General features: G+C 39.2%; 1 protein-coding gene across 1 annotated transcript; it reads left to right on the forward strand.

Annotated features, from left to right (window-relative positions):
* The first annotated feature begins 2,411 nt into the window (after nt 1–2,411).
* LOC119900236 (phospholipase A2 inhibitor and Ly6/PLAUR domain-containing protein-like) lies at nt 2,412–6,643 on the forward strand. The gene is made up of 5 exons (XM_038715028.1): nt 2,412–2,571; nt 2,945–3,046; nt 3,151–3,318; nt 3,481–3,594; nt 5,842–6,643. The coding sequence occupies exons 1-5, from the start codon at nt 2,523–2,525 to the stop codon at nt 6,075–6,077; spliced, it is 669 nt and encodes a 222-aa protein (XP_038570956.1). The 5' UTR covers nt 2,412–2,522; the 3' UTR covers nt 6,078–6,643.
* Nucleotides 6,644–24,269: the final 17,626 nt, after the last annotated feature.

A 24,269-nucleotide genomic window follows, 5' to 3' on the forward strand; every position in this document is an offset into this window, starting at 1 on the left:
TCGTACGTCGGCATTAAATGTATTGCTTAGAAACAGCAGCCAGCGTGCAGCGGTGTGTTTACAGCAAACAGCTGATGGAGTTAAGCTAAATACTGGGTCCAGAGTTGTTGTTTGAAGTTTTCATCAGTCAGGAAGTTTTTACACAGAGTTGAGAGATATATATATATATATATATGGCAGCAATGAAGTCAAAGTTTGAGATAAATCAGCTCTTTTTACTAGTTAGACTCATCACAAATGACAACCATAGACTGTATATAAAAATGGACGGAGTGTCCGTGACGTCACCCGTTGGTTTCTGAAGAGCAGTATTGAAGCCCGAATTGGGCAGAGTCGTCGCCATCTTGGCAGTGCGTCACCTCGCGCCTCTTCCGGGTAACCAAAAATGGGCAAAGAGGCTGGTCGTGGGTGGAGCTGAGGTGACGTGTTGCTGAAACAACTTCCGCCTAGCTCGACATGAACGGGTGAGCTCAAGCTAAGGAGCTAATGCTATATGCTAATCTGCGTTAGCAGAGGTAGCTTCTGCACCCCTGGTCATGTTGCTAAGCAATATGCATCAAAGACTAGAATTATTATAACTATTTATTTATATCTATTTCCATGTTGCCCTTTGTCGTGCAGCCACTAAATATCTGTCCAGCGTCAGTAGATTGACTTTGGTAACTTAAACTTGGCCATATGATAATGTGCTTGCTTCTTTGTGCTGGCGGCCAGCATTCTGTAAAATAACACTTTAATATACCTACCATTAGGGGCGTCTCTCCTTCAGCAATAGTCTTCTGAACAGGCTATTGAAATTTAAACTTTGTTGCAACATCACAGGGCGGCGCGGTGGTAAAGTGGTTAGCACAGCAAGAAGGTATAGAAGGTTCAAACCCCGGCCTTTCTGTGTGGAGTTTGCATGTTCTCCCCGTGTCCGCATGGGTTCTCTTCAGGTGCTCCGGCTTCCTCCTGGCATCCATAGACATGCAGGCTAGGTAAATTGGTGTCTCCAAAATTGTCCTTGGGTGTGAGTGGTTGTTTGTCTATGTGTGGCCCTGCGATGGACTGGCGACCTGTCCAGGGTGTACCCCCGCCTTTTGCCAGATTGGCTCCAGCCCCCCCACTGTACACAGGATAAGCGGATGGATGGATGGATAAGTTAACAAGCTAAATGTCGACAGCGATACCTGTTAAATATTGTTTACACATAAATAAAATACAAGAATTTCACTCACCAACTGGAGGTCATGGAGGTTCTCTCTCCAATAAACCGCACAGCCTGCCATTATTCATCGTGTATCTGCAATGTCCAAAAGGCTCAAACAGGCTGAGCCTCAGAGCTCCGTGTATTAGTTGAATGAGGTTAACAGAAGGCAGTGCCTCAGCTAGGAGTGATAGCAACCAGAGCTGCCTGTCAATCAAAGCTGCCACGCCCCTAATAATGCAGAACTTTCAAGCTTAATATAATTTAAACAGGTAAGTTATAAAAAAAAATATGAAAAAATTCACCCCCCTCACAGTTGTCACGAAGGGCTACACTTAAACCATTTTTTGAACCAGGCTGCATACATGCTTTATTCTGCTGTAAAGTTGGGCATTTTAACATGGGGGTCAATGGAGATTGACTCCCTTCTGCACCCACCCTCAGGTGGCCACTCGATGAATTGCAGGTTTTCGGTCTTCCGGGAATGGCCTCAAACCGGAGACCGGAAGTTTGCTGCTTGGTCATAACACTGTGTATAAGCTTTAACGTTCACCAAATGTAACAAAGATTAGCCAAGTAGCCTTAATCACATAAATAAATTGATTTATAAGTTATACAAATTAATCATTACATAGCATTCTAAGTAATAATGGATATGGATAAGTGGCAGAAATACGACAAGTATGAATTATGTTCAACATTTAGGCTACACTATTTATTAATTTATTAAGTTTAGCTATCGTTAAAATGACAGTTAAAAACAGACATTTTATTTTGAAGGCGACCGGTTTACACTTTCTTGTTCAATTTTCATTGTACAAGTTAGATGGTGGAACAAGTTGACACTTAATTGCATTGCACGTCTTCATTCAATGCGACAATAACAGCGTAGTGCTAACACTGTTTACGCAGCATCGGCTCTGGAAAAATGAACTCACACTGTTCAATAAACATTTGCTTTAGCGCAAGTAGGACATACTGGCTGATTTCATCATACAACTGATGAATTATACTTCACGCACGGACCTTCAAGGAAGTATTTTCTTTTAAAGTCATCTAGTATTTCTAGTAATACATAAACAAACTGTATTTAAGACACACCTAGATTCACTGAGAACTTTGGCATCCTGTCATCTTTTGACAAGCTCTGTTTAAATTGTTTAACCCGATAAAGCTTACAGTGTTTCTCTTTTAACCCTAAATGGGTACGCTGTTAAAATGGAAACACCCAATCCCTGAGGTATGCATGTATTCAACGTCTGTGCGGTGTGTATAAAAGGTGCAGTATCATCATCACCACAGAAAACTGATCCACAGTACTTACCTGATCATCATTATGAAGCCGATCCTTTCTCTGACTCTCATCTGGGCGCTCTCCAGCACAGGTAACTCCACTTATTATCACATTAGAGTTTCTGCAGGAAGCAAAATTTAAAGTTTTGAAGACATTAATTTTGCCTGAAAGCTTTTTTTTTTTGTTGAAAACATTAAAAATCTTAATATTAACAGATTATTATTTTTAAATTAACCAGATCCAAAACTTTTAGACTTTATTGATCCTACTGAAAAAAGATTGGAAAGAACTACTGTTTGTAACAGCCATTGTGTCTTTTTAAATGCTTCTGCACAACAAGAAGAAAAACATGTTTCAACTTTTATAGATCATCAAAACCTGTAACCCTAAACTCATCAGACGTTTCATTTGACATTTGACTTGTGATGTGATCACTGAATTAACAGTTTTTCTCCCCATTGCAGCTGGAGCACTTCTGTGTCAAACCTGCACAAATCCAGACTGTTCAACCACAGAACTATTAACATGTCTGACAGAGACCATGTGTGCGACAGCTTCGATTCAAAGTAATGTTTTCTTCATGTGATCTCTTACTTATCAGTGAAATACATTTAATGCCAGTTATGTGTTCTGACTTCCAACATTAACAAACTGCACTTTGATTTTGTAGACACTTCAGTTGGAGTTACAGTCTCACAAATCGTCAAGGCGTGTGCACCATCCTCCGTGTGTCCAGCTACAGGCTCTCGGACATTTTCATTTAACACGGGTGTTGTGAGAGTAATTGCATCTTTTCAGTGCTGCAACACAGATAACTGCAACACAGAAACTCTACCTTGTAAGTCCAAATTGATAAGTAGCTCATTTAATTTAAGAAAAGATACTACATAAAAAACAGAACAAAGAACACTGGCCTCCTGCGATCTACTGACACTTTCTACTTTGTGATACAAATGTTTTCTCTTCCTCAAATGAATGATGTCGTTCTTTTCTGTTTCAGCCCCTGGTCCTCAGCCAAACAGCCTAAAGTGTTTCACTTGTAACCCCTTCACCTCTCAATGCAACTCTAAATTAGATTGTCAGGGAGTGGAGGACCGCTGCGTAAAATTTAATGGTGAGTCTTTATGATAAATAATTGAACATAGTTTGTCTCCACATGGATTGTGAGGTAATTGCGAGGTGTGGAAAATCAACCATTGGTGGAAAGTAATGGTGAGATTTTGGTACTTTTACTTTCATTTCAAAGGTACAGTTTCAAGGTTTCATTTCAAAGGTACAGTATTGTACTTTCACTGTACTACATTTGTATGACAGCTATGGCGGCTGCACTATACGGATTAAGATTTTATGCGATATTTTACAAGAACGTTATAGATCCAACAAGCCCGCAGTAGGTAAAGTAGCACTAATATAAGTTCCATCCTGACCAGTTACACAGCATTAACTAGAAGCTGTCTGGTGAGACTCACGTAATTGACATTTTTCACATGCTGTCATGCCACACATCAATTTTCTCACACAGTGAAAAACAAATCTATGTATAACTGATAAAGTCGACTCACTGAGCGAATTAACTCTTCCCAGCTGATGCGACACTGGCCTATGCTGTGATAGTAATCAAGTAAACCTGCTCTGCCTGTGAGTCCAGATGGTTCGGTCTGAAGAGGAAACTACCATATGAGCAGAGCAAGAATGTGTAATGTGTAGGGCAGGTAGACTTTTAAAAATATTATGAATTGTCATTGATGGTGTTAGTCTTGAAATATTACACCTTTTTCTCGACATGTCACAGATATGTGGGAGAGATTTTGAATGTGCAGAATATTGTGAGCATGAGCACATAAAATTAAATAATTTATCACTGAAGTGAAAAGGTGCCACATGCACATTTAAAGAGGTTACTTCTCCAAAGAAAAGACACAAAAAAGAGGGAAGACTAAATCATGCCTACATGTGTGTTGATTCAGCAGGGATGATATTACATGAGAAAAGTTGATCTACAGGAGAAACCAGATCTGTAAGCAACACAAAATGCCCAAGAGCTGCACAAAATTTTATTCTGATATGGTTTTAAATTTTGAATTCTCACCTGCCACCTAAATTTTGTTTCTTTTACATAAATAAAAACATTTCCACCATACATTGGTGCTGAAAAATTCACCAGAACACAGGAAATGAAGTGTTCTTTGTGAATTTTCATATAATTCAGCATTGGAGAGTTCTTAAAAATAGCGTTAAAATCTCGTCTCGTTCTCGTGAACCCAATCACGTGTCTCGTAAGTGCTTAACCGTGTAAATTTGAATGAATCAACTAAAGTAACGCAGATCAAAATCCCATCCTTTCTTTACTGAACACTTCTGTGTTTTGGCGCTTCAGCCTGCTCTGTTGTTGCAGTGCTGCGCTCCTGTACCACAGCTTGGCTGTACACTTTGAGCATTTTGCTGCAAATGCAAAAAAAATTTGTGTGATCAGTTAAAGACTTTAACCGCTCTTTAAGTGAGGTAATAAAAATAACATGTTCAACTGCTGAAAAACTCCCAGGAATGGGATCACGCAGTCCGTCATTCAGCAATTGGAACAGCAGTGGACTTGATGACAGCCGGACCCGTTAGCGGGTGGGACCTCACATCTCCGAAAACGTTGTAGCAATTTTTTAAATCAGCTCTGTCTTGAGAAATCAACCACATATAGTTAAACAGCTATATTCCCGCATATAAAACTCTTAAAACTACTATATGTGACACAAGAACAGCATTATTATAAGTTACAGTTTGGAGTTTTCTCATCCGACATTTCCGCTTTTTGGCGGCGAAATGCATTCTGGGATATCTGCCAATCCGAAGTCCACACAAGTCACCCCCGATGCAGGCTCAGTAACACGGGCATAGCGAGAACACATCCGGGTATTTGACTGTACTTGGCCAGATGCAGACTTTTGAATTGGAACACTACTTTGGCTGCGACTGATGACGTTTCACAAGTCCACGAGAACGCAGATTGAGAAACAGCCAAAATCTTCCATTCTAATAGAAAATGAAATAACACTGACCATGTTTGTGTTAAAATAAATGGTAGAGCTATTGAGAGAGTTCCCCAAATTCCTGGGCATACATATCGATGGGTTTATGAACTGACGAAAAAAATGTCTAAATATGTTATTATTTTTCAAATTGAGACATTTTCTTCCATTCAAAGCAATCATAACTTTATACAGGTCTTTATTTGAGCCCAACTTAAATTACTGCAATGTCACATGGTGCAATACTTGTTGGAAGATGTGAATATTTCCTGAAGTTACTCAATTAACAAAAATATCTATATAATACTATAGTAAAACATTGTTTTTTTTTTAATCTTTAGTGACGAATGGAGCCACTAATTCTTCAGTCTTTGGCTGTGCATCTGCAAACCTGTGTACGCTTACTGCCAAACAGAGTTTCCTACCTTCCTTGCAAAGTGTTGGTAACATCACCAGTGGACCATTCTGTTGTGGGACCAGTTTGTGTAATGCTGTTACAACAATTGCCAGTGACGCCGGCTGTATGAGTCTGCTGCTCGGAGTCCTCATCTTTACCCTCCGTTTTTTTGAAGCCTGATTTTGGGTTTACTGCTCACTTACATGTGAAGTTGGCAGTTAGTGGGGCTAGAAAATCCAAATTAGGAAATCAGGGATGGAGTCTGGATGAAGCTGAGGTGGGACTCAAAGGCAGCAATGAAATAGACACACAAACTACCTTTTTCATGGCTTTAATTTACTGGGTACATAATCAAAATAAATAATAGAGTTTTTAATCAAACCTAATTGAATTCTGTATAAATTAACTGTATAACAGTATATTAAAGTTGAGATTTTGTTGCAAATTGTACAATTATATTACTCCATTTTAGAACAATACAAATATTTGATATTAATGTAAGACTCAATATGAGAAGGAAAAAAATATTTTTATGTCATTATTGTACACATCTTTAATTATTGTTAACCTTTTTTGTATCTTATTATCAATTTTATATTTATGATTTTTGATATGCAGTATTACCTCTGTCTTTATCTGTCTTATATTTTTATTTACTATGTTTATTATTAAGCACCAAAACACCAAAGCAAATTCTTTGCATGTGAACCGACTTACCAATAAAGCTGACTTTATTTAAAACAAAATATGTTTTTATGACGTTATTTCATACTTTAAGTGGACTCTGTGTCATCTGGAGACTCTTCTGCTCTGATATTGTCACAGTACAGGTGCAGAATTCAAATCAATAAATTGCCAGTCAGCAGTGTTGGGCAGTAACGCTTTACTCAGTAATACGTTAGTGTTGACACTGACGAGGAGGCTAAACAGCATTGGTGTCAGTCAGGAGTGAGGTTTAGTCACTGCACAGCCTCACTGGCTTCCATCACACGGGCTTATACAGTATAAAACCCAAAGCAAGGCAAGTCTAAATTTTAAAAATTAATGAAATGATTTATGTCGGTTATTGTGAACGTTTAGCATAGCCCAAACATTTGTCGTTTTTTTACTCTGCATGTCACAATGTTTGTAGGTGCGGGCGGGAGTGGATACATATGTTGTGGGAATGGGCGGTAGAGGAATACACATGTTGCGAGAGTGGGCGGTAATGGTCACAAAATCGGCGGGAGCAGGATAAAAAAAAAACTCCCGCGCAGGTCTCTACTTCAGACCTCCAGACGTCACAAAGGTTTCGGTGACAGGACGGTGTTCGCTCACCCGTTGGCACAGGCTGGTGTTGGTGATGGCAGCTCAGCTGTCCTACCCCCTCATCCTGCTTTTATGCCTACGCCTCTTTTAGGTCGAGGGTGATTACTCTCTCAGGCTTCTTTCCTCCCCCCCATGGGTCTGAGGACAAAGCTACGTCCCACCTCTTCTGCCCTGTGTGCACGCTGTCCTGCTATGTGGCCTGCACGGCTGGCTGGTGCCATTCCATCCAGCACAAGAGGCGTCTCTTCCTCTGTGGCATTGCACAGTTGGATAACATCAAGGCGTACTCCACAAGAGGCGTCTCCTCCTCCTCTGTGGCATTGCACGGTTGGATGATGGTGGACGACATCTGAGTAGGGAGACATCTTTGTGCTGGATAAATTTGCGTTCTTTTGTCTGCTCAGGAAGAGCCATTGAGTGTATGCTAACACTCTAGACGTGCCATTTGTCTTTCTCAGTTTCGTTATACTATAATAACACATCTTAGAAAGACATTGCAGATGTTTCCATTTAAAGTTAGAAATTTTTGAGGTGTGGTAAGTGATTGTTCCAGACATTATGTCCCACTAAGAAGGGAAAATAAGTGGGTATGAGATGATAAATATATAAAATGACATGACATGATGACTGTTCACACACCTGTGACTGGAAAAGGCGCACAACCTGGGGCCTCACTGTGCAGTCTGAGACAGGTCAGAGTAGTGAGCAGCACACAAGTACACCACTGATGAGTGATAAACCTGTATTTACATACCAACATTATGTTAACAATGCTGCTCCCTCATGCCCCTACAGCAACAAAATATGTTTTTTAAATGATTAGCATTTCTTCCGGGCACATTCCTGACACATTTGAAACAGCCGTCAGACCTCCACGTAGAAACACAGTCACACTTCATTGGGAAAGGTTCCATTTGTGAAATGTTTCCAGTCGCCGTGCAACTCCCCCATCCTGCCTGTACAGAAAAGGGGTGTGTGGCCAGTTTTTCAACTAAATTAATGAATGTGGGAAAGCTAATGTCACATGTTCTGCCAGCTTCATGTTGTGTTTTTCATCCTGACTCATGATTCGGTTCTGTTTTCCAAATTTTTTTTGCAATGGGTGGTGATGATATATTTGTGTGTTTCTAAGTCCCATAGATTTACTCTGCTGAAACATGAGATGGCTTTGGATTACATTTTGGCTAAAACTGGAGGGTTATGTGTGACTAAATTTAACAGAGGAAGCATGTGTTACACTTATCCCTGACAATTCAGACAATATTACTACTGTAATCACAGCATTTGAGAAAATTCTGAATGAATTCGGCCCTTCTAACTCAGCGGGTTTTAGTTTCAACCAATGGTTAAATGACCAATTGGGCCCTTGGGGTGCTTTGATCATCCATGTCTTATTTCCTGTTCTAATTGTTCTTGGGATCATTTATGCGAGCTTCACTGTACAAATGGATAAATGGGGAAATTGGAGGAGACAGAACTCCACTGTATGTGAAGACACCACTTGAGCAAAGTAAAGATTACAACCCAGATTCATACTTTATATCACAATGGGCCCCAGGAAACCCATACAGTGAAGGCGAGTCAGATGGTGAGAGGGTATAGTTCTAACTTTTTTGTTTTTTGTGTGTTGCTTGTTTTCTTTTTTACCTGTCTCTTCCTTGCCTGGCTGACGTGTTTTAGCACCTTTTCCCTCCGTCAGACTGATGCCTCTTTCCCACTGTTGTCAGAGTATGTTGGGTGGTCAGTAGAACACACATTACAGGCAGTGAAATTGAAAACAGACGGAGCAACTTCAGGCTTCAGTCTTTTGGTCCGGCGAACAACTAGTTTACCTACTAGTGTGTGTGATAAAAAATGTAATAAAGTAAATAAAAAAACCAGTAAGCGTGTGTGTGTGTTAAAAAATATATACATTAAAAATAAAATAAATAAAACAGTAAGCGTGTGTGTGTGTTAAAAAATATATACATTAAAAATAAAATAAATAAAACAGTAAGAGTGTGTGTATGTGTTAAAAAAATAAAATAAAACAGTAAGCGTGTGTTTGTGTGTGTGTGTTAAAAAATATATATTAAAAATAAAATAAATAAAACAGTAAGCGTGTGTGTGTGGGTTAAAAAAATATAAAAATATAAATAAAATAAATAAATAAAACAGTAAGCGTGTGTTTGTGTGTGTGTGTTCAAAACAAAAATATTAAAAAAAAGAAAAAAAAAAAAAAAAGAAACAGTAATGTGTGTGTGTGTGTTTATATATTAATAGACAAAAAATTTATTTTAAATAATAAATTTATTAAAAATAATAATAACTTAAAAAAATCTGTGTCAAATGTAAAAACAAAACAATTACTAAAATATCAAATGATCAAAATAATAATGAAAATCTGTACAATTATTAATCAGTCTGAGGTTCCTCTGGTTGTTCTCACTTCATGGCATGAGGAGACATATTTTACAGCAATTATTTCACATTTGGGCATTTCTTCCAGTAAATAGGGGAGTTTCTGTGTGTCTGATATGAATCTCTGTCTTTCACTATCTCTGTCTTTCACTATCTGTCTTTCACTATCTCTTTCTCTATCTCTATCTTTCACTATCTCTGTCTTTCACTATCTCTGTCTTTCACTATCTGTTTATCTCTATCTTTCACTATCTCTGTCTTTCACTATCTCTCTTTCACTGTCTCTTTCTCTCACTATCTCTCTTTCACTGTCTCTTTCTCTATCTCTATCTTTCACTATCTGTCTTTCACTATCTCTGTCTTTCACTATCTATCTTTCACTATCTCTTTCTCTATCTTTCACTATCTCTTTCTCTATCTTTCACTATCTCTTTCTCTATCTTTCACTATCTCTTTCTCTATCTCTATATTTCACTATCTCTGTCTTTCACTATCTCTCTTTCACTGTCTCTTTCTCTATCTTTCACTATCTGTCTTTCACTATCTATCTTTCACTATCTTTGTTTTTCACTATCTTTGTCTTTCACTATCTCTCTTTCACTGTCTCCATCGCCTAGTGCTTGCTCTTGGTGGGAAAAAAGTATGTATGTAGAGTACGGTCTAGACCTGTTCTTTCATGAAAAGCGCTGTGAGATAACTGTTGTGATTTGGCGCTATATAAATAAAATTGAATTGAATTGTCTCTTTCACTATCTCTGTCTTTCACTATCTCAATCTTTCACGATCTCTATCTTTCATTATCTCTATCTTTCACTATCTCTCTTTCATTGTCTCTATCACTATCTCTATCTTTCACTATGTCTTTCACTATCTCTGTCTTTACTGGTCTCACTATCTCTCTCTTTCACTATCTCTTACTTTCACTGTCTCTTTCACTATCTCTATCTTTCACTATCTCTGTCTTTAACTGTCTCTTTCCCTAAATCTCTTTCACTATCTCTGTCTTTCACTGTCTCTTTCACTATCGCTGTCTTTCACTATCTCTATCTTTCACTATCTCTCTTTCACTGTCTGTCTTTCGTTATCTTTGTCTTTAACTATCTCTGTCTTTCACTATCTCTTACTTTCACTGTCTCTTTCACTTTCTCTGTCTTTAACTGTGTCTTTCCCTAAATCTCTTTCACTATCTCTGTCTTTCACTGTCTCTTTCACTATCGCTGTCTTTCACTATCTCTCTTTCACTGTCTCTTTCACTATCTCTGTCTTTCGCTATCTCCGTCTTTTGTTATCTTTGTCTTTCACTATCACTGTTTTTCACTATCTCTATCTTTCACTATCTCTCTTTCGCTATCTTTGTCTTTTACTATCTATATCTTTCACTATCTCTCTTCCACTGTCTTTCACTATCTATCTTTCACTATGTCTGTCTTTAACTGTCTCTGTCTTTCGCTATCTTTGTCTTTCACTATCTTTGTCTTTCACTATCTCTATCGTTCACTATCTCTGTCTTTCACTGTCTCTTTCACTATCTCTCTCTTTCACTATCTCTCTTTCACTGTCTCTTTCACCATCTCTGTCTTTCACTGTCTCTTTCACTATATATGTCTTTCACTATCTCTCTTTTACTATCTCTGTCTTTCACTGTCTCTTTCACTATATATGTCTTTCAATATCTCTCTTTTACTATCTCTGTCTTTCACTATCTCTCTTTCACTATCTCTGTCTTTCACTGACTCTGTCTTTCACTGTCTCTGTCTTTCGCTATCTCTGTCTTTAGCTATCTCTGTCTTTCACTATCTCTGTCTTTCACTGTGTTTTTGTTGCCAACCAACCCCGTGACATCACAGGTTATAATACCGGACAATGGTGGCGCCCTTGCAGCAAAAGATATAACAGGGCTTCTTTTTTCTTTTATATGTTTACAATTGTCATGTTTCTTATATAATTGTTAATTATAGTAGAAATCCATTTTGTAAATCATGTAAACTTGATTGACTGCTTCATTTTACCTTTAACCTTGAACCTCCAAAAGGACTTCTTAAAACACTGACTTTTCATCTTCTTCAGCTCCATTTCATTGCATTTATTTAGCTGACACCTTTATCCAAAGCAGCTTACATTCAACCATGTGGATATAATCTGAAAAGTTACATCAACCATGTACGCCACTTAAAAACAATATGTATAGAGTTTTTTTCCCCCGACTACACCGTAAATAAAGTGGGCCTGGTTAAACTTGGCTCCACTTTGATCTACAAAATCAAATTGCTTCTTAAATATCATTTTAAATAAAATAATAAAATAATAATAATCAAATTAAATAGTTTTTTTGTAAAACTAGCGCACATAATATAAGATGAGCGTCATATGTCGGCCTCAGTTGCTTTTATCTGTGCCTATTCTGCCACCTTTCATTTCCTACAGATACATCCATCCATCGTTAACCGCTTATCCTGCGTACAGGGTCGCGGGGGGCTGGAGCCAATCCCAGTTGACATTGGGCAAAAGGCCCTACAGATACATCCATCCATCCATCCATCGTCAACCGCTTATCCTGCGTACAGGGTCGCGGGGGGCTGGAGCCAATCCCAGTTAACATTGGGCAAAAGGCCCTACAGATACATGCATTTCCTAAAATCTCTGCAAACTTGTTTATCTCCATTCATTCAACAGATGCCCTTAAGCCACGTTCGATACCGGTCGGAACTGGGTTTTTTCCCAGTTGAAACTTCTGACTTCCGACCTCAAAGCGTTCTAGGTGCATGGTGGTGCATGACGCCGAAAGTGAACGAAAACCATGGCTGACCGAGACAAAGTGGACACAGTTGCACACTCAGCAGTGTTTTAGGTGTTACTTCAAAGAATGGCAGTTTAACTGCAACAACTGACATACACTCACCTAAAGGATTATTAGGAACACCTGTTCAATTTCTCATTAATGCAATTATCTAATCAACCAATCACATGGCAGTTGCTTCAATGCATTTAGGGGTGTGGTCCTGGTCAAGACAATCTCCTGAACTCCAAACTGAATGTCAGAATGGGAAAGAAAGGTGATTTAAGCAATTTTGAGCATGGCATGGTTGTTGGTGCCAGACGGGCCGGTCTGAGTATTTCACAATCTGCTCAGTTACTGGGATTTTCACGCACAACCATTTCTAGGTTTTACAAAGAACGGTGTGAAAAGGGAAAAACATCCAGTATGCGGCAGTCCTGTGGGCGAAAATGCCTTGTTGATGCTAGAGGTCAGAGGAGAATGGGCCGACTGATTCAAGCTGATAGAAGAGCAACTTTGACTGAAATAACCACTCGTTACGACCGAGGTATGCAGCAAAGCATTTGTGAAGCCACAACACGCACAACCTTGAGGCGGATGGGCTACAACAGCAGAAGACCCCACCGGGTACCACTCATCTCCACAACAAATAGGAAAAAGAGGCTACAATTTGCAAGAGCTCAACAAAATTGGACAGTTGAAGACTGGAAAAATGTTGCCTGGTCTGATGAGTCTCGATTTCTGTTGAGACATTCAGATGGTAGAGTCTGAATTTGGCGTAAACAGAATGAGAACATGGATCCATCATGCCTTGTTACCACTGTGCAGGCTGGTGGTGGTGGTGTAATGGTGTGGGGGGTGTTTTCTTGGCACACTTTAGGCCCCTTAGGTCCAATTGGGCATCGTTTAAATGCCACGGCCTACCTGAGCATTGTTTCTGACCATGTCCATCCCTTTATGGCCACCATGTACCCATCCTCTGATGGCTACTTCCAGCAGGATAATGCACCATGTCACAAAGCTCGAAACATTTCAAATTGGTTTCTTGAACATGCCAATGAGTTCACTGTACTAAAATGGCCCCCACAGTCACCAGATCTCAACCCAATAGAGCATCTTTGGCATGTGGTGGAACGGGAGCTTCGTGCCCTGGATGTGTATCCCACAAATCTCCATCAACTGCAAGATGCTATCCATCAATATGGGCCAACATTTCTAAAGAATGCTTTCAGCACCTTGTTGAATCAATGCCACGTAGAATTAAGGCAGTTCTGAAGGCGAAAGGGGGTCAAACACAGTATTAGTATGGTGTTCCTAATAATCCTTTAGGTGAGTGTAAATAGCCTATACATTACTAGTTAACTGTGTACCCCTCTAGCTCAGTTGGTAACCCTCAAGTCAGTCAGTGTTGTAGATTACACTTCCTAATGTTTTGGCATTTTTAACAATAACTTTTATGCCGAGAAGATGACTTTATGAGAGTCTTTACTGTAGCCAGCTACCTAATAGGCCTAACATATTTCTACATCAATGTACATGCAGAACGGGTTTCACTATATGATCGTATATGTATTATTTATTATTATTATTATTGTTGCCTTTTAGTTTATGGTTTACCATTTACAGTGTGCTTCCATGATCATTTAGCAATGGGTGATCATTTAGCTGATACTCGAGAAGTCGGGGTACATATTTTTTCACGAGTTCACAAGTAGGATATCCGACTTCAAGTGGCATTCCAGGATAATTTTTCTAGTTGCCTGGAACGCAGCATTAGACACCACTCCCAGTCACCTGACTCCCACAGCCACCTACTTACCTGTTCCTCATTTTCCAATTACCCCTTGATAGCATTTATACCAGCCCATCACCAAATATACTCCTGTCTGAAAGCAAAGGCCAATTCCCCTGCATATTGATAGTGATAATACTTTCACCTAAGTAAAAGTAACCCACTTGTAGTTAAGTAAGTTCATTGTGATTGACTTCAGTAAGTTCTGAATACTTCCTTCAACACTGTCTAAGTAAAAGTATTGTCATCAAAGGGAACTGGGACTTTGAGGAGCCACATTAAGACAATTACAAAGCCAGCATACTATCACCTAAAGAATATATCAAGGATTAAAGGATTATGTCTCAGCAGGACCTTGAAAAACTTATCCATGCATTTATCTTGAGTCGACTTGACTACTGTAACAGTGACAACAGCAGCTGATTCAGAACGCTGCTGCTCGAGTCCTCACTAAGACCAAAAAGGTGGATCACATCGCTCCAGTTCTGAGGTCTTTACATTGGCTTCCTGTATGTCAAAGAATTGATTTCAAAATCCTGCTATTAGTTTATAAAGCACTAAATGGTTTAGGGCCAAAATACATTTCCGATCTTCTGCTTTGTTATGAACCATCCAGACCTCTCATGTCGTCTGGGATCAGGTCTGCTTTCTGTCCCCAGAGTCAAAACTAAACAAGTCTAAACAAATTAAGACTGAAGACCTTTCTTTTTACCATTGCTTTTAATTAAATATTTAAGATTTTTCTTTTTACCACTGTTATCTTTTTCTTTATTTTTAGCTTTTTACCATTGCTTTTAATTAAATATTTACACGGTGAGAAATGAGTAAGTAATTGAGTGAAAAGATAATGAGAGTGAGATTGAACAGAGTGAAGGAAGTGGTCTTAAATGTCACGCCTGAGGAATTTACAGGAACCTCTGTCCACCTGTAAACACACAGGTGGGTCCAGAGTATAACTGGATCAAAGCGGCCTGCGGACAGACATGTCCTGGTTTCTCTGTAGTGTCCGAGGGTTTTTGGAGTTTCTGTGGACCCAAAGATTGCTGTGGACCAGAGTACAGACTAGCTAGAGAGAGTAGATTAAGTGTACTTCTCTGTTTATTCTCTTTTCAAAATAATTGTGACTCACTTATTTGCTCAACCCTCAGACTGTTTTTATTTTCCATTTAACTCTTAACCCTGATTGTACACTGCAATGTAACTTATTATATTTAAATGGTTTTTTTTCAATTTCCCTATGTAGCTTTAAACTTTTTTTATATTTCCCTGTTGCTTTTTTTATGTAAAGCACTTTGAATTACCTTGTTGTTGAAATGTGCTATACAAATAAACTTGCCTTCCCTTACATAACATAGAAAGACATTAAGATAAAATAATAAAAGAAAGACAGAAATATAAAACATTGAAATAAAAAGTAAAGAATAAAAATGACAGTGCAGTGCAAGATGTGAATAAATAGTCCTAAATTTATTTTAATAAAACACTACAGTTTTCACAAATAATGTACAGACAGGTTGCCAGTTTTACAACATTCCCCATGTTGAGTGAAAACCGTGTGATAAGATTTGTATGGACACTCCTTTACACAGTATGTCCGACTCTTTCCATCTTGTCAAAACAATGACATGATAACTAGGTTTTGCACAAAGGAGATTATAATCACATTTTCTTTTATTCCTCATTGATGCATGAAACACACCATCAAGTTGTATAACTACTGTCCCACATTCATGTTACTTTGTGTGAGACAAATATAAAATGTTGGGGTTCATTTTGAGAACCACTGCTTCCTTATCTTAATGAATAAAGTTATAATAGTTCTTGCTCCATACAAGAAAGTCCATACAACAGTAGCTGAATAGGTTTTGTTACCTACTCTCTTCTTCATTAGTCTGCAAAAAAACGACACAGAGAGAGGGGTGCATGGCTCATCTTTGCTATGTCGTCTCCTCACCCTTCTTTTCCTTTTTATTTTTGTTTAAAAACAACGAACTCCAGTCAGCATCAGTTTCCAACATAGCATTAATTAAACTGCAATTTATCGAGTGGCCACTTGAGGCTGGCTAGCCCCATGTTAAAAAGCCCAACTTTACAGCAGAATAAAACATGTTTACAGCCTGGCTCAAAAAATAGTTTTAGTGTATATTGCTAATTTTGCCCTTCGTATTAACTGAGGGGGGTGATTTTTTTTTTTTTTTTACAACTCACCTGTTTAAATTATATTAAGCCTTAAAGTTCTGCATTATTAGGGGCGTGGCCGCTTTGATTGACAGGCGGCTCTGGCCCTTGTCACTCTTAGCACTCGGTCCGCCGTCTGTTAGCCTCACCGTTTGGACATTTCAACATGCATGTACCAGTTGAATAATGCTGCTAACGATGCTATGTTAACGGGAGTTAGTGTTCCAACAGCAGCTTTTAAGGAGTGAAAGACACGTCAGCAAGAAGAGAGAAGCCAAAATGTATTAGATTAACCTTAGTGTTAGACATTAGGTTGATAATGCTTTGAAGAAAATGCTAGTGTGAAGTTGTAAAGTAAAGGCTCAGCTCTGTTAGCTGACGTTATGTTAACGGCAAATGGGTAATGTTAGATTTGGCTTCGTCCTGTAACGCAGTCACTGTTCAGTTAGATACTAGTCAGATACTATTATAATAGCAGAGTTCTGCCTGCTCGCCGAGGAGAGCTGTGCTGTGCTGTGCTGTGAGTGTACTGTTCAAAAACGATAGTGGGGATGATTTATTCGCGTTCCTTGAGATTCAGCACTCTGAGGTGATTCCTGCGTTTGATAAGTGACGTTTCTGATAAGGAGCTAAAGAGGTATAATTCGGCAGAACAGATGTTGTGGGCTACCTGCAGAGATTATTATTTGCATCCACCTTTTTTGTCAGCATATAATGAGCGTTATGACTGCAGACTGGTAGCTGGGCTGTAACTAGGGTGATTGTTTAGTTAAAGTGTGAAACTAGGTGTGTGTGAGTTTGTTTGGTGGATTTTAATTTGCCAAAAAAGGTAGTACAGTTCAATATGAAATATAAAATAAGTTTAAATTATAACAAACATTCAATAAGATCTGATTTGGACAGGTGTCTAGCAGCATGGATTATTATTGCACATTATTATTTAAAAGAACTGAGAGTTTCAGCAGACCTGCAGTCATCTGGGAGTTTGTTCCAGATATACGGAGCATAATAACTGAACGCTGCTTCTCCTTGTTTAGTTTTGACTCTGGGGACAGAAAGCAGACCTGCCCCAGATGACCTGAGAGGTCTGGATGGTTCATGACAAAGCAGAAGATCGGAAATGTATTTTGGCCCTAAACCATTTAGTGCTTTATAAACTAACAGCAGGATTTTGAAATCAATTCTTTGACATACAGGAAGCCAATGTAAAGACCTCAGAACTGGAGCGATGTGATCCACCTTTTTGGTCTTAGTGAGGACTCGAGCGTTCTGAATCAGCTGCAGCTGTCTGATGGATTTCTTAGGGAGCCCTGTAAGGACACTGTTACAGTAGTCAAGTCGACTCAAGATAAATGCATGGATAAGTTTTTCCAGGTCCTGCTGAGACATAAGTCCTTTAATCCTTGATATATTCAAGATGTCCCCACCACTTTTTCAAAGCATTTGTTAAAAACAGCTTGCAACGAGAAATGTCGAATAACAAATGAAACTGCTTTGAGAAAGGTTTATTTATATTTATTTGAAAAAAGAAACCCATTTATGTTAACGGCTGTGACAGGCTGTGTGAAACAGACCGGGAGCAAAATAAAAATATGAAACACATTTCAAAGCAGTAAGTAGGCTTACTGTAAAAAAAAACTGTTGGCCTACAATAGTCTAAGGCTTTCAGTCAGTCTCTTTAGGATGATATTGCTATAGCCTACAGACGTTTCTCCACATCAGCGCAGCAAACATTAAGCAGCCTATAAAACAGTCTGTGGGATCTACAGATGGTGATGTCATTTCCCAAGAGAGCTGATTGGTCAGTAGGTGGTGTTTTTATAGAGTTGATCTCTCATCTGGAACATAACCTTCTCCAGAGCATGTTAGCCATTCAGCGTAAGTTACCATGGTGATCTACCCCGGTAAGAAAACCCAGGGTTAACCCTGAATTTATCTGGATAAACTCAAATCATGTTTCGTGGTACAGGCCCCTGCTGTGTCCATCTGGGTGTGATCCATCTGCTGCTCGGGCTCCTTATTTTTACCCAGTGTTAGAACACAGAAATTTTTTTGAAAAAGGACTTCTTAAAACACTGACTTTTCATCTTCTTCAGCTATTATCTTCAGCTCCATTTCATTACATTTATTTAGCTGACACCTTTATCCAAAGCAAATTACATTCAACCATGTTGATACAATCTGAAAAGGTATATCAACCATGTACGCCACTTAGAAACAATATGTAAAGAAGTATTTTCCAGAGGCAAACAATACCAAATACCCCGTAAATAAAGTGGGCCTGGTTAAAATTGGCTCCACTTCAACCATCTTGAAAATCAAACTGCTTCTGAAATAGTCCTTTTTTTTAGTAAAACTAGCACACGTAATTTAAGATGAGCATCACAATATCGGCCTCAGTTGCTCTTATCTATGCCCATTCTGCCTCTCTGCTACCTTTCAATTTCTACAGATACATGCATTTCCTAAAAACTCTGCACACTTGTCTATCTCCATCCACCCACCAGATGCCCTCAGACACCACTCCCCGTCACCTGACTCCCACAGACACCTACTCACTGTTCCTCATTCCCCAATTACCCCTCGTTAGAATTTATACCAGCCCATCCCCATATATACTCCTGTCTGAAAGCTAAGGCCAGTTCCCCTGCATAATGAGGATTTTTATTTTAATAGGCTGCTTTAAAAATAAATAATTTTTGAATTTTGATATTACATAAGTAAAGGTACCCACCTGTAGTTAAGTGTGTTGTATGAATACCTCCTTCAACACAGGCTATTACAAGTAAATGATTTACCCAAGTATTAACAATGCATTATATAAAGTAATAGTGTAATGGAAATTTTTGCCATACACGGGTAGGTCAGTAATGTAGGTTTATGCAGACAGAAGATTTTCCAGTCACTATTGCAGTTGAGGTTTGTGGTTTATTGCAGTTGAGAATAATACAAATGGATGAACATACCGGTTGATTTCTTATTCTTTTGTGCGCCGACAAAACGTTTTTTCTACGGAAACAGTGGAGCCTTGAACACCCTGCTGTGTACGCACTGCATTTTCTTACCTTTCTACACCGTTGTGTTTACTAACTTGTGGCAGCTGATTGGGTAACACCTAAGACACGCCTACCAAACGGGAGAAAACATACATCGAAGCCCGTTGCAGAACGTTGCGCAACGTTGCAAGAAAACGTGTCGCTCAATCAGAAAACATTGCAAACCGGTGCAAAACGTTTTGAGATTGAACTCGCCCGTCGTCTGTGATCTGTGATCTGTGGTCCGTGGAGAACTGTGTGTGCTCCTCCTACCTGTGCCTACCACTTCCTGTCACCTATGCCACCCGATATACAACCATATGCACTAATAACTGCCACCCAGTGTCCAAAATACTAATATAAATATATCCACACAAATTAACATATCATGCCAACAATAAACATAAATGGCTCCTACAAACATATTTAATCAACATATAATTAGTCAAAGTATTAAAGGACTTGGAGTGAATACTTGCTGAAGTTACCTAATTGACAAAAAATATAGTTTCTGTTGTAAAACTTTGTTTCATCTATAGACGAGTGGGTCCAGAACCACATAATTATTTGGCTGTGCATCTTAAAATATGTGTACACCTGTTGTCAGCCAGGATAGCCTATCTTTCTTGCAAAGTATTGGTAACATCACCAGTGGACTATCCTGTTGTGGACTGCCAGTGACGCCTGCTGTATCTTTCCCTGAATGAGCCATCTGCTGCACATATATGTACACACAACAGGGCAAACTACCTTTTACATGGCTTTAATTTACTTGGTACACAACTTATTTTAATTTTTTTTAATCACACCTGATTGAATGCTGTAACATTATTTTATAATTCTAGTTTTGTTGCAAATTTTACAAATAGTCATATCCATTTTGAAAAGTTCTCATTTTTGATATTAATGTAGGACTCAATATGAGAGGAAACCCTATACTCATTATTCGTATATACACCTTTTTCATATCTTATTGTCAATTTTATATTTTATTTTTATGATTGCAGTCCTTGCTCTATTTATCTGTCTTATATTTTCTATCTACTACGTTTATTGTTAAGCACAAAACACCAAAGCAAATTATTTGTGTGTGTGAACCTACTTGTACTACTACTACTATATATATATATATATATATATATATATATATATATATATATATATATATATATATTTGTGCTCTGACAAGTACTATTTACCAATCAGTGACACTGTTTTTACTACCACTGCCAGCAACTGGTAACAAGTCACAAAAGGTCCTACAGTGCCCTCTCCTGGTAGATACAATCTACTGCATGATGGCAGGTCCACAAAGAAATTACTTCTCATTGAGGATACCAGTTATAAAGAAGGTGGTGGTGTGTGAGTGGTTAGGATTGTGTGATCTGGGGGATGATGAATGAATGAACCCTAGTTGCTCTATAGGTGTGACCTTTGATATTGTAGTAATTGTAAGTTCCCCAACATAAACCCAGAGTCAAGATTCTTCAATATAGATCACTCACATCACTGGATTCATTGACCCATCATAAGTGTTGCCTTTTTGCCAATGTGTGCACAGATCGGTAGTTTGTCAACCACCATGTGTTATAAGACTAAAGCTGACACCGGAATGATTTTCATATATTCACTTCCTCCTCTGTTTGACTGCAGGGAGTCAATTAATGTCTTCTGGACAACTATTAAGTCAGTAGTCTTCCCCATAATTGTGGTTGTGTGTACTGAACAAGACTGAGAGATTAAAGGCTCTTCTCAGGCCGACATTTAATTCTTTATTCTAATATTCTTATATTTTGAGAGATGGATTTTTTTGTTTCCGTGAGCTGTAATCATCAAGATTAAACAACAAAAGGGGGAAGGAGAACTTAAATTCCTCCTAGCATTGTTTCCTTGCTACCTTTCTTCATAATGTGTACTCCTTTCTGTTATTGGGTCCAAATTGTTTTGGCATAATCCATCTTGACACATGCCCAGGTAGGGGGTAACGTTCCCGCAACTATGTGTAACGTTCCCTAAAAGTTCTGCAAAGTTGACAAACATCCTGAACATTTGCTGCAGCTGCATTCTGTCGAACTTGCAGTCAGTCCAAGGATTCTTCTCTGAGGAGAAGTGTATCCTACAGTACATTGCAATAATCCAAACGAGAATAAATAAAAGCATGAGCAAGCATCTCCATCTTTTTTTTTTAGATACCACCGATAATCTTAGCAATGTTCCTGAGATGGAAAAAACAGGAACGAACCACAGGTTTAGCATGACTGTTAAAAACATACATTTGCCAAAAATGACACCCAGATTTTGCACAACATTACAATCACAGGATGACAGAGTCCCAATGGCCTGCCTAATCTTAGGGGTAATGTTGTCTGGGACAAAAATCACCACCCCAGTTTTGTCTGAATTTATTTGCAAATAATTGTCTGCCATCGATTTGTTAATGGAGGCTAAGCAATTCTGCAACTGTGTCTAGGATGTCGTCAGCATAACAATATATTTCTTCAAAACTACCAATAATCTTTCCAAGAGGAAGCATATACGGACTGAACAGCAGGGGGCCGAGCACAGAACCTTGGGGCACACCACAGGACAAAGGAGAGTCTGACATATATTTTCCTATGGACACAGAAAAAACAATCCAGAGCTGATCCAGTAATGCCCACAGTTTTTTTCAGTGATCAACAGTAGCACTGCACAGAGATCTAGTAAGACCAGCACAGAATATTTACCCCCATCAGCAGCCATCAAAATATCTTTTGAGGCCCTAACGGAGCAGTTGAATGTTTTTTACGAAAGCCAGACTGAAACTTATCAAAGATATCATGTCAACTGGTTCACAACAACATTTTCAAAAATATATCATTATTCATATAGGTTTTTTTATGGTCACATAGCAACGTTACAAAGAGGATATTTAGGACATATAGGCTACAGAACATTCCAACCGCGATAGCAAGATTAACGCGGCAAAATACATAGCAGCTTACTATATATATATAGCTAGCTAACTACTAAAACAGTTCACTGTAACCCGAATACAATTTCAGATCAGGTTTATTGTTAACATAATGTTTGCAATTGAGATTCATATGACTTGAAGTCATGGGAGGGGAGGGGCCGCTGTGAGAGGTAGCGATCATAAGTAACTTGTATCCTAGATGGCTTTATTTGTAACATTATACACATGCAAGTTAGCTCGACCTTCAGTTGAATACCCATCGGTCAAAATGTAGCCATAGTAAGCTACTGAGTAGAGAAGAGAGGGGAAAATAGCTAAATTTGACAATTGAACATGCTCTTCTGATGTATGTGTAGTACTAATGGCAAGTTAAAAGATGCCTATAATTAGTAGAAGTAGTATTAATAACCAGGTACTAGGCAGGATAAATAAATTAATCATATTACCTTTTAGTTAATTGCTCTTAAAATCTTAAGAACAATTATGAATCATAAAGTTACTGTTGAGTAATGGTAGCTGGATCTATTGTTTGTTACAGAGACTATTGTGAAGGCAAAGATGGAGACCATGAGGACTCAATACAGTCAATACCTGAAGGTAAAGCCATCAGGCAGTGGTGGCTTTGTCACACCACGTCAGTCCTGGATTGTGCAGAAAATGAAGTTTCTTGAGATCCACTTGAAGAAAATGCAGTCAAAGTCAAACATCCCTCAAAACGTGAGAATATTTATTTTACACATATTCACTGACACAAACATAGCCTACACATTTATACTGTCCCATTGCCACAGAACAACTCCATTCTTTGAGTTGAAGTACTCAGTTAAGATCTCCCTTGTCATCTTAGCCTGCTGGGTGGGATTGGTAGACCCAGGCAGAACAGCCTGCCGCAAAGATGAATCCTGACTCCAGGTATCCGCGTTGTTTCTCATTCATTATACACAGTACTGTATTCCTCTCGAAGGAAGTTGTGCATTGCACAGCAGGCGAGGACCATATTTTCCACCACAGCTGGCGGTTGGTTGATGGGGGACAGTAATACATGCCATTTGTTGGCATTTTCTACACCCCATCCTCTTGACAATCTATAATTGTAAACCCTCTGTTCAGTAGAAAGACCTCTCCTAGCATATGGCTTCATGATGTATGGTTTTAGGGGTAATGCTTACTCTGCTACCATGTAGTATGGTATCTCCTTCTGTGATCCAGGCAGGGGGGGATGTTGGCCGTTTGCTGCTCCAGTGACTCCTGAAGTGTGCATCCCCTAAACACTCTTACATTGCATCAAATGTCTACATATATAAATTTATAGTTGCTGTCAACCAGGGCCATGAGTACTATGGAATTAAATTGTTTGTAATTGTAATAAACCAGAATTTGGTGGAGGGCTAATTGCTACGTTTCCCATCCAAAGCACCCAGACAGTGGGGGAACGGCAACTTCTTCTGGAATCCATCAGCAGTCTCCAGCCATTCAGATGTTGTGTTTGGGCACTAAATGAAAAAAGTAAATTAACATTGTGTTGTGGATGTTGGACAGAGGACCCAAAAGCAACACTCAGGTGAAGTTTTTTTATTGACGGAAAAGGGGGTGAAGAAGTGGAGGCGAGGGAGAGGTGGATGCCGGGAACACGGGCACGAAGAGCGAGTAGGGCAGAGGGGGCTGAGGCAAAGGAGCCGAGGAGCATGTGGGACGCAGGAGGCTGGGACGAGGGAACTGTGAGGCGACGGGGGCCGAGGAAGAGAGGAGGTCCGGGAGAACTGACCAGGGGGTTGTTGGAGGGGCGTGGGGGCAGGTTGACTGAGAGGCACGAGGGGGAACCAAGAGGGTGCCGTGGAAGACGCCCGAGAGGAGAGGAGAGGGGAGGTAGGCAGCCCGGGCGGAGGACGGAGATGAGTGGACCTGGGGAAATGCAGAAAGACAGGGT

Source organism: Micropterus salmoides, unplaced genomic scaffold, assembly GCF_014851395.1.
Source record: "Micropterus salmoides isolate LMB-PRFRI ecotype aquatic unplaced genomic scaffold, ASM1485139v1 Ms_hic_scaffold_13, whole genome shotgun sequence".
Taxonomy (NCBI): Eukaryota; Metazoa; Chordata; class Actinopteri; order Centrarchiformes; family Centrarchidae; genus Micropterus; species Micropterus salmoides.

Bases quoted from the DNA above. Each gene is read 5' to 3' on its own strand.
- LOC119900236 (XM_038715028.1), top strand. From the start codon at position 2,523: ATGAAGCCGATCCTTTCTCTGACTCTCATCTGGGCGCTCTCCAGCACA. The intron at 2,572-2,944 runs GTAACTCCACTT...TCCCCATTGCAG, and splicing joins CTGGGCGCTCTCCAGCACAG to CTGGAGCACTTCTGTGTCAA. The intron at 3,595-5,841 runs GTGAGTCTTTAT...TTTAATCTTTAG, and splicing joins CCGCTGCGTAAAATTTAATG to TGACGAATGGAGCCACTAAT.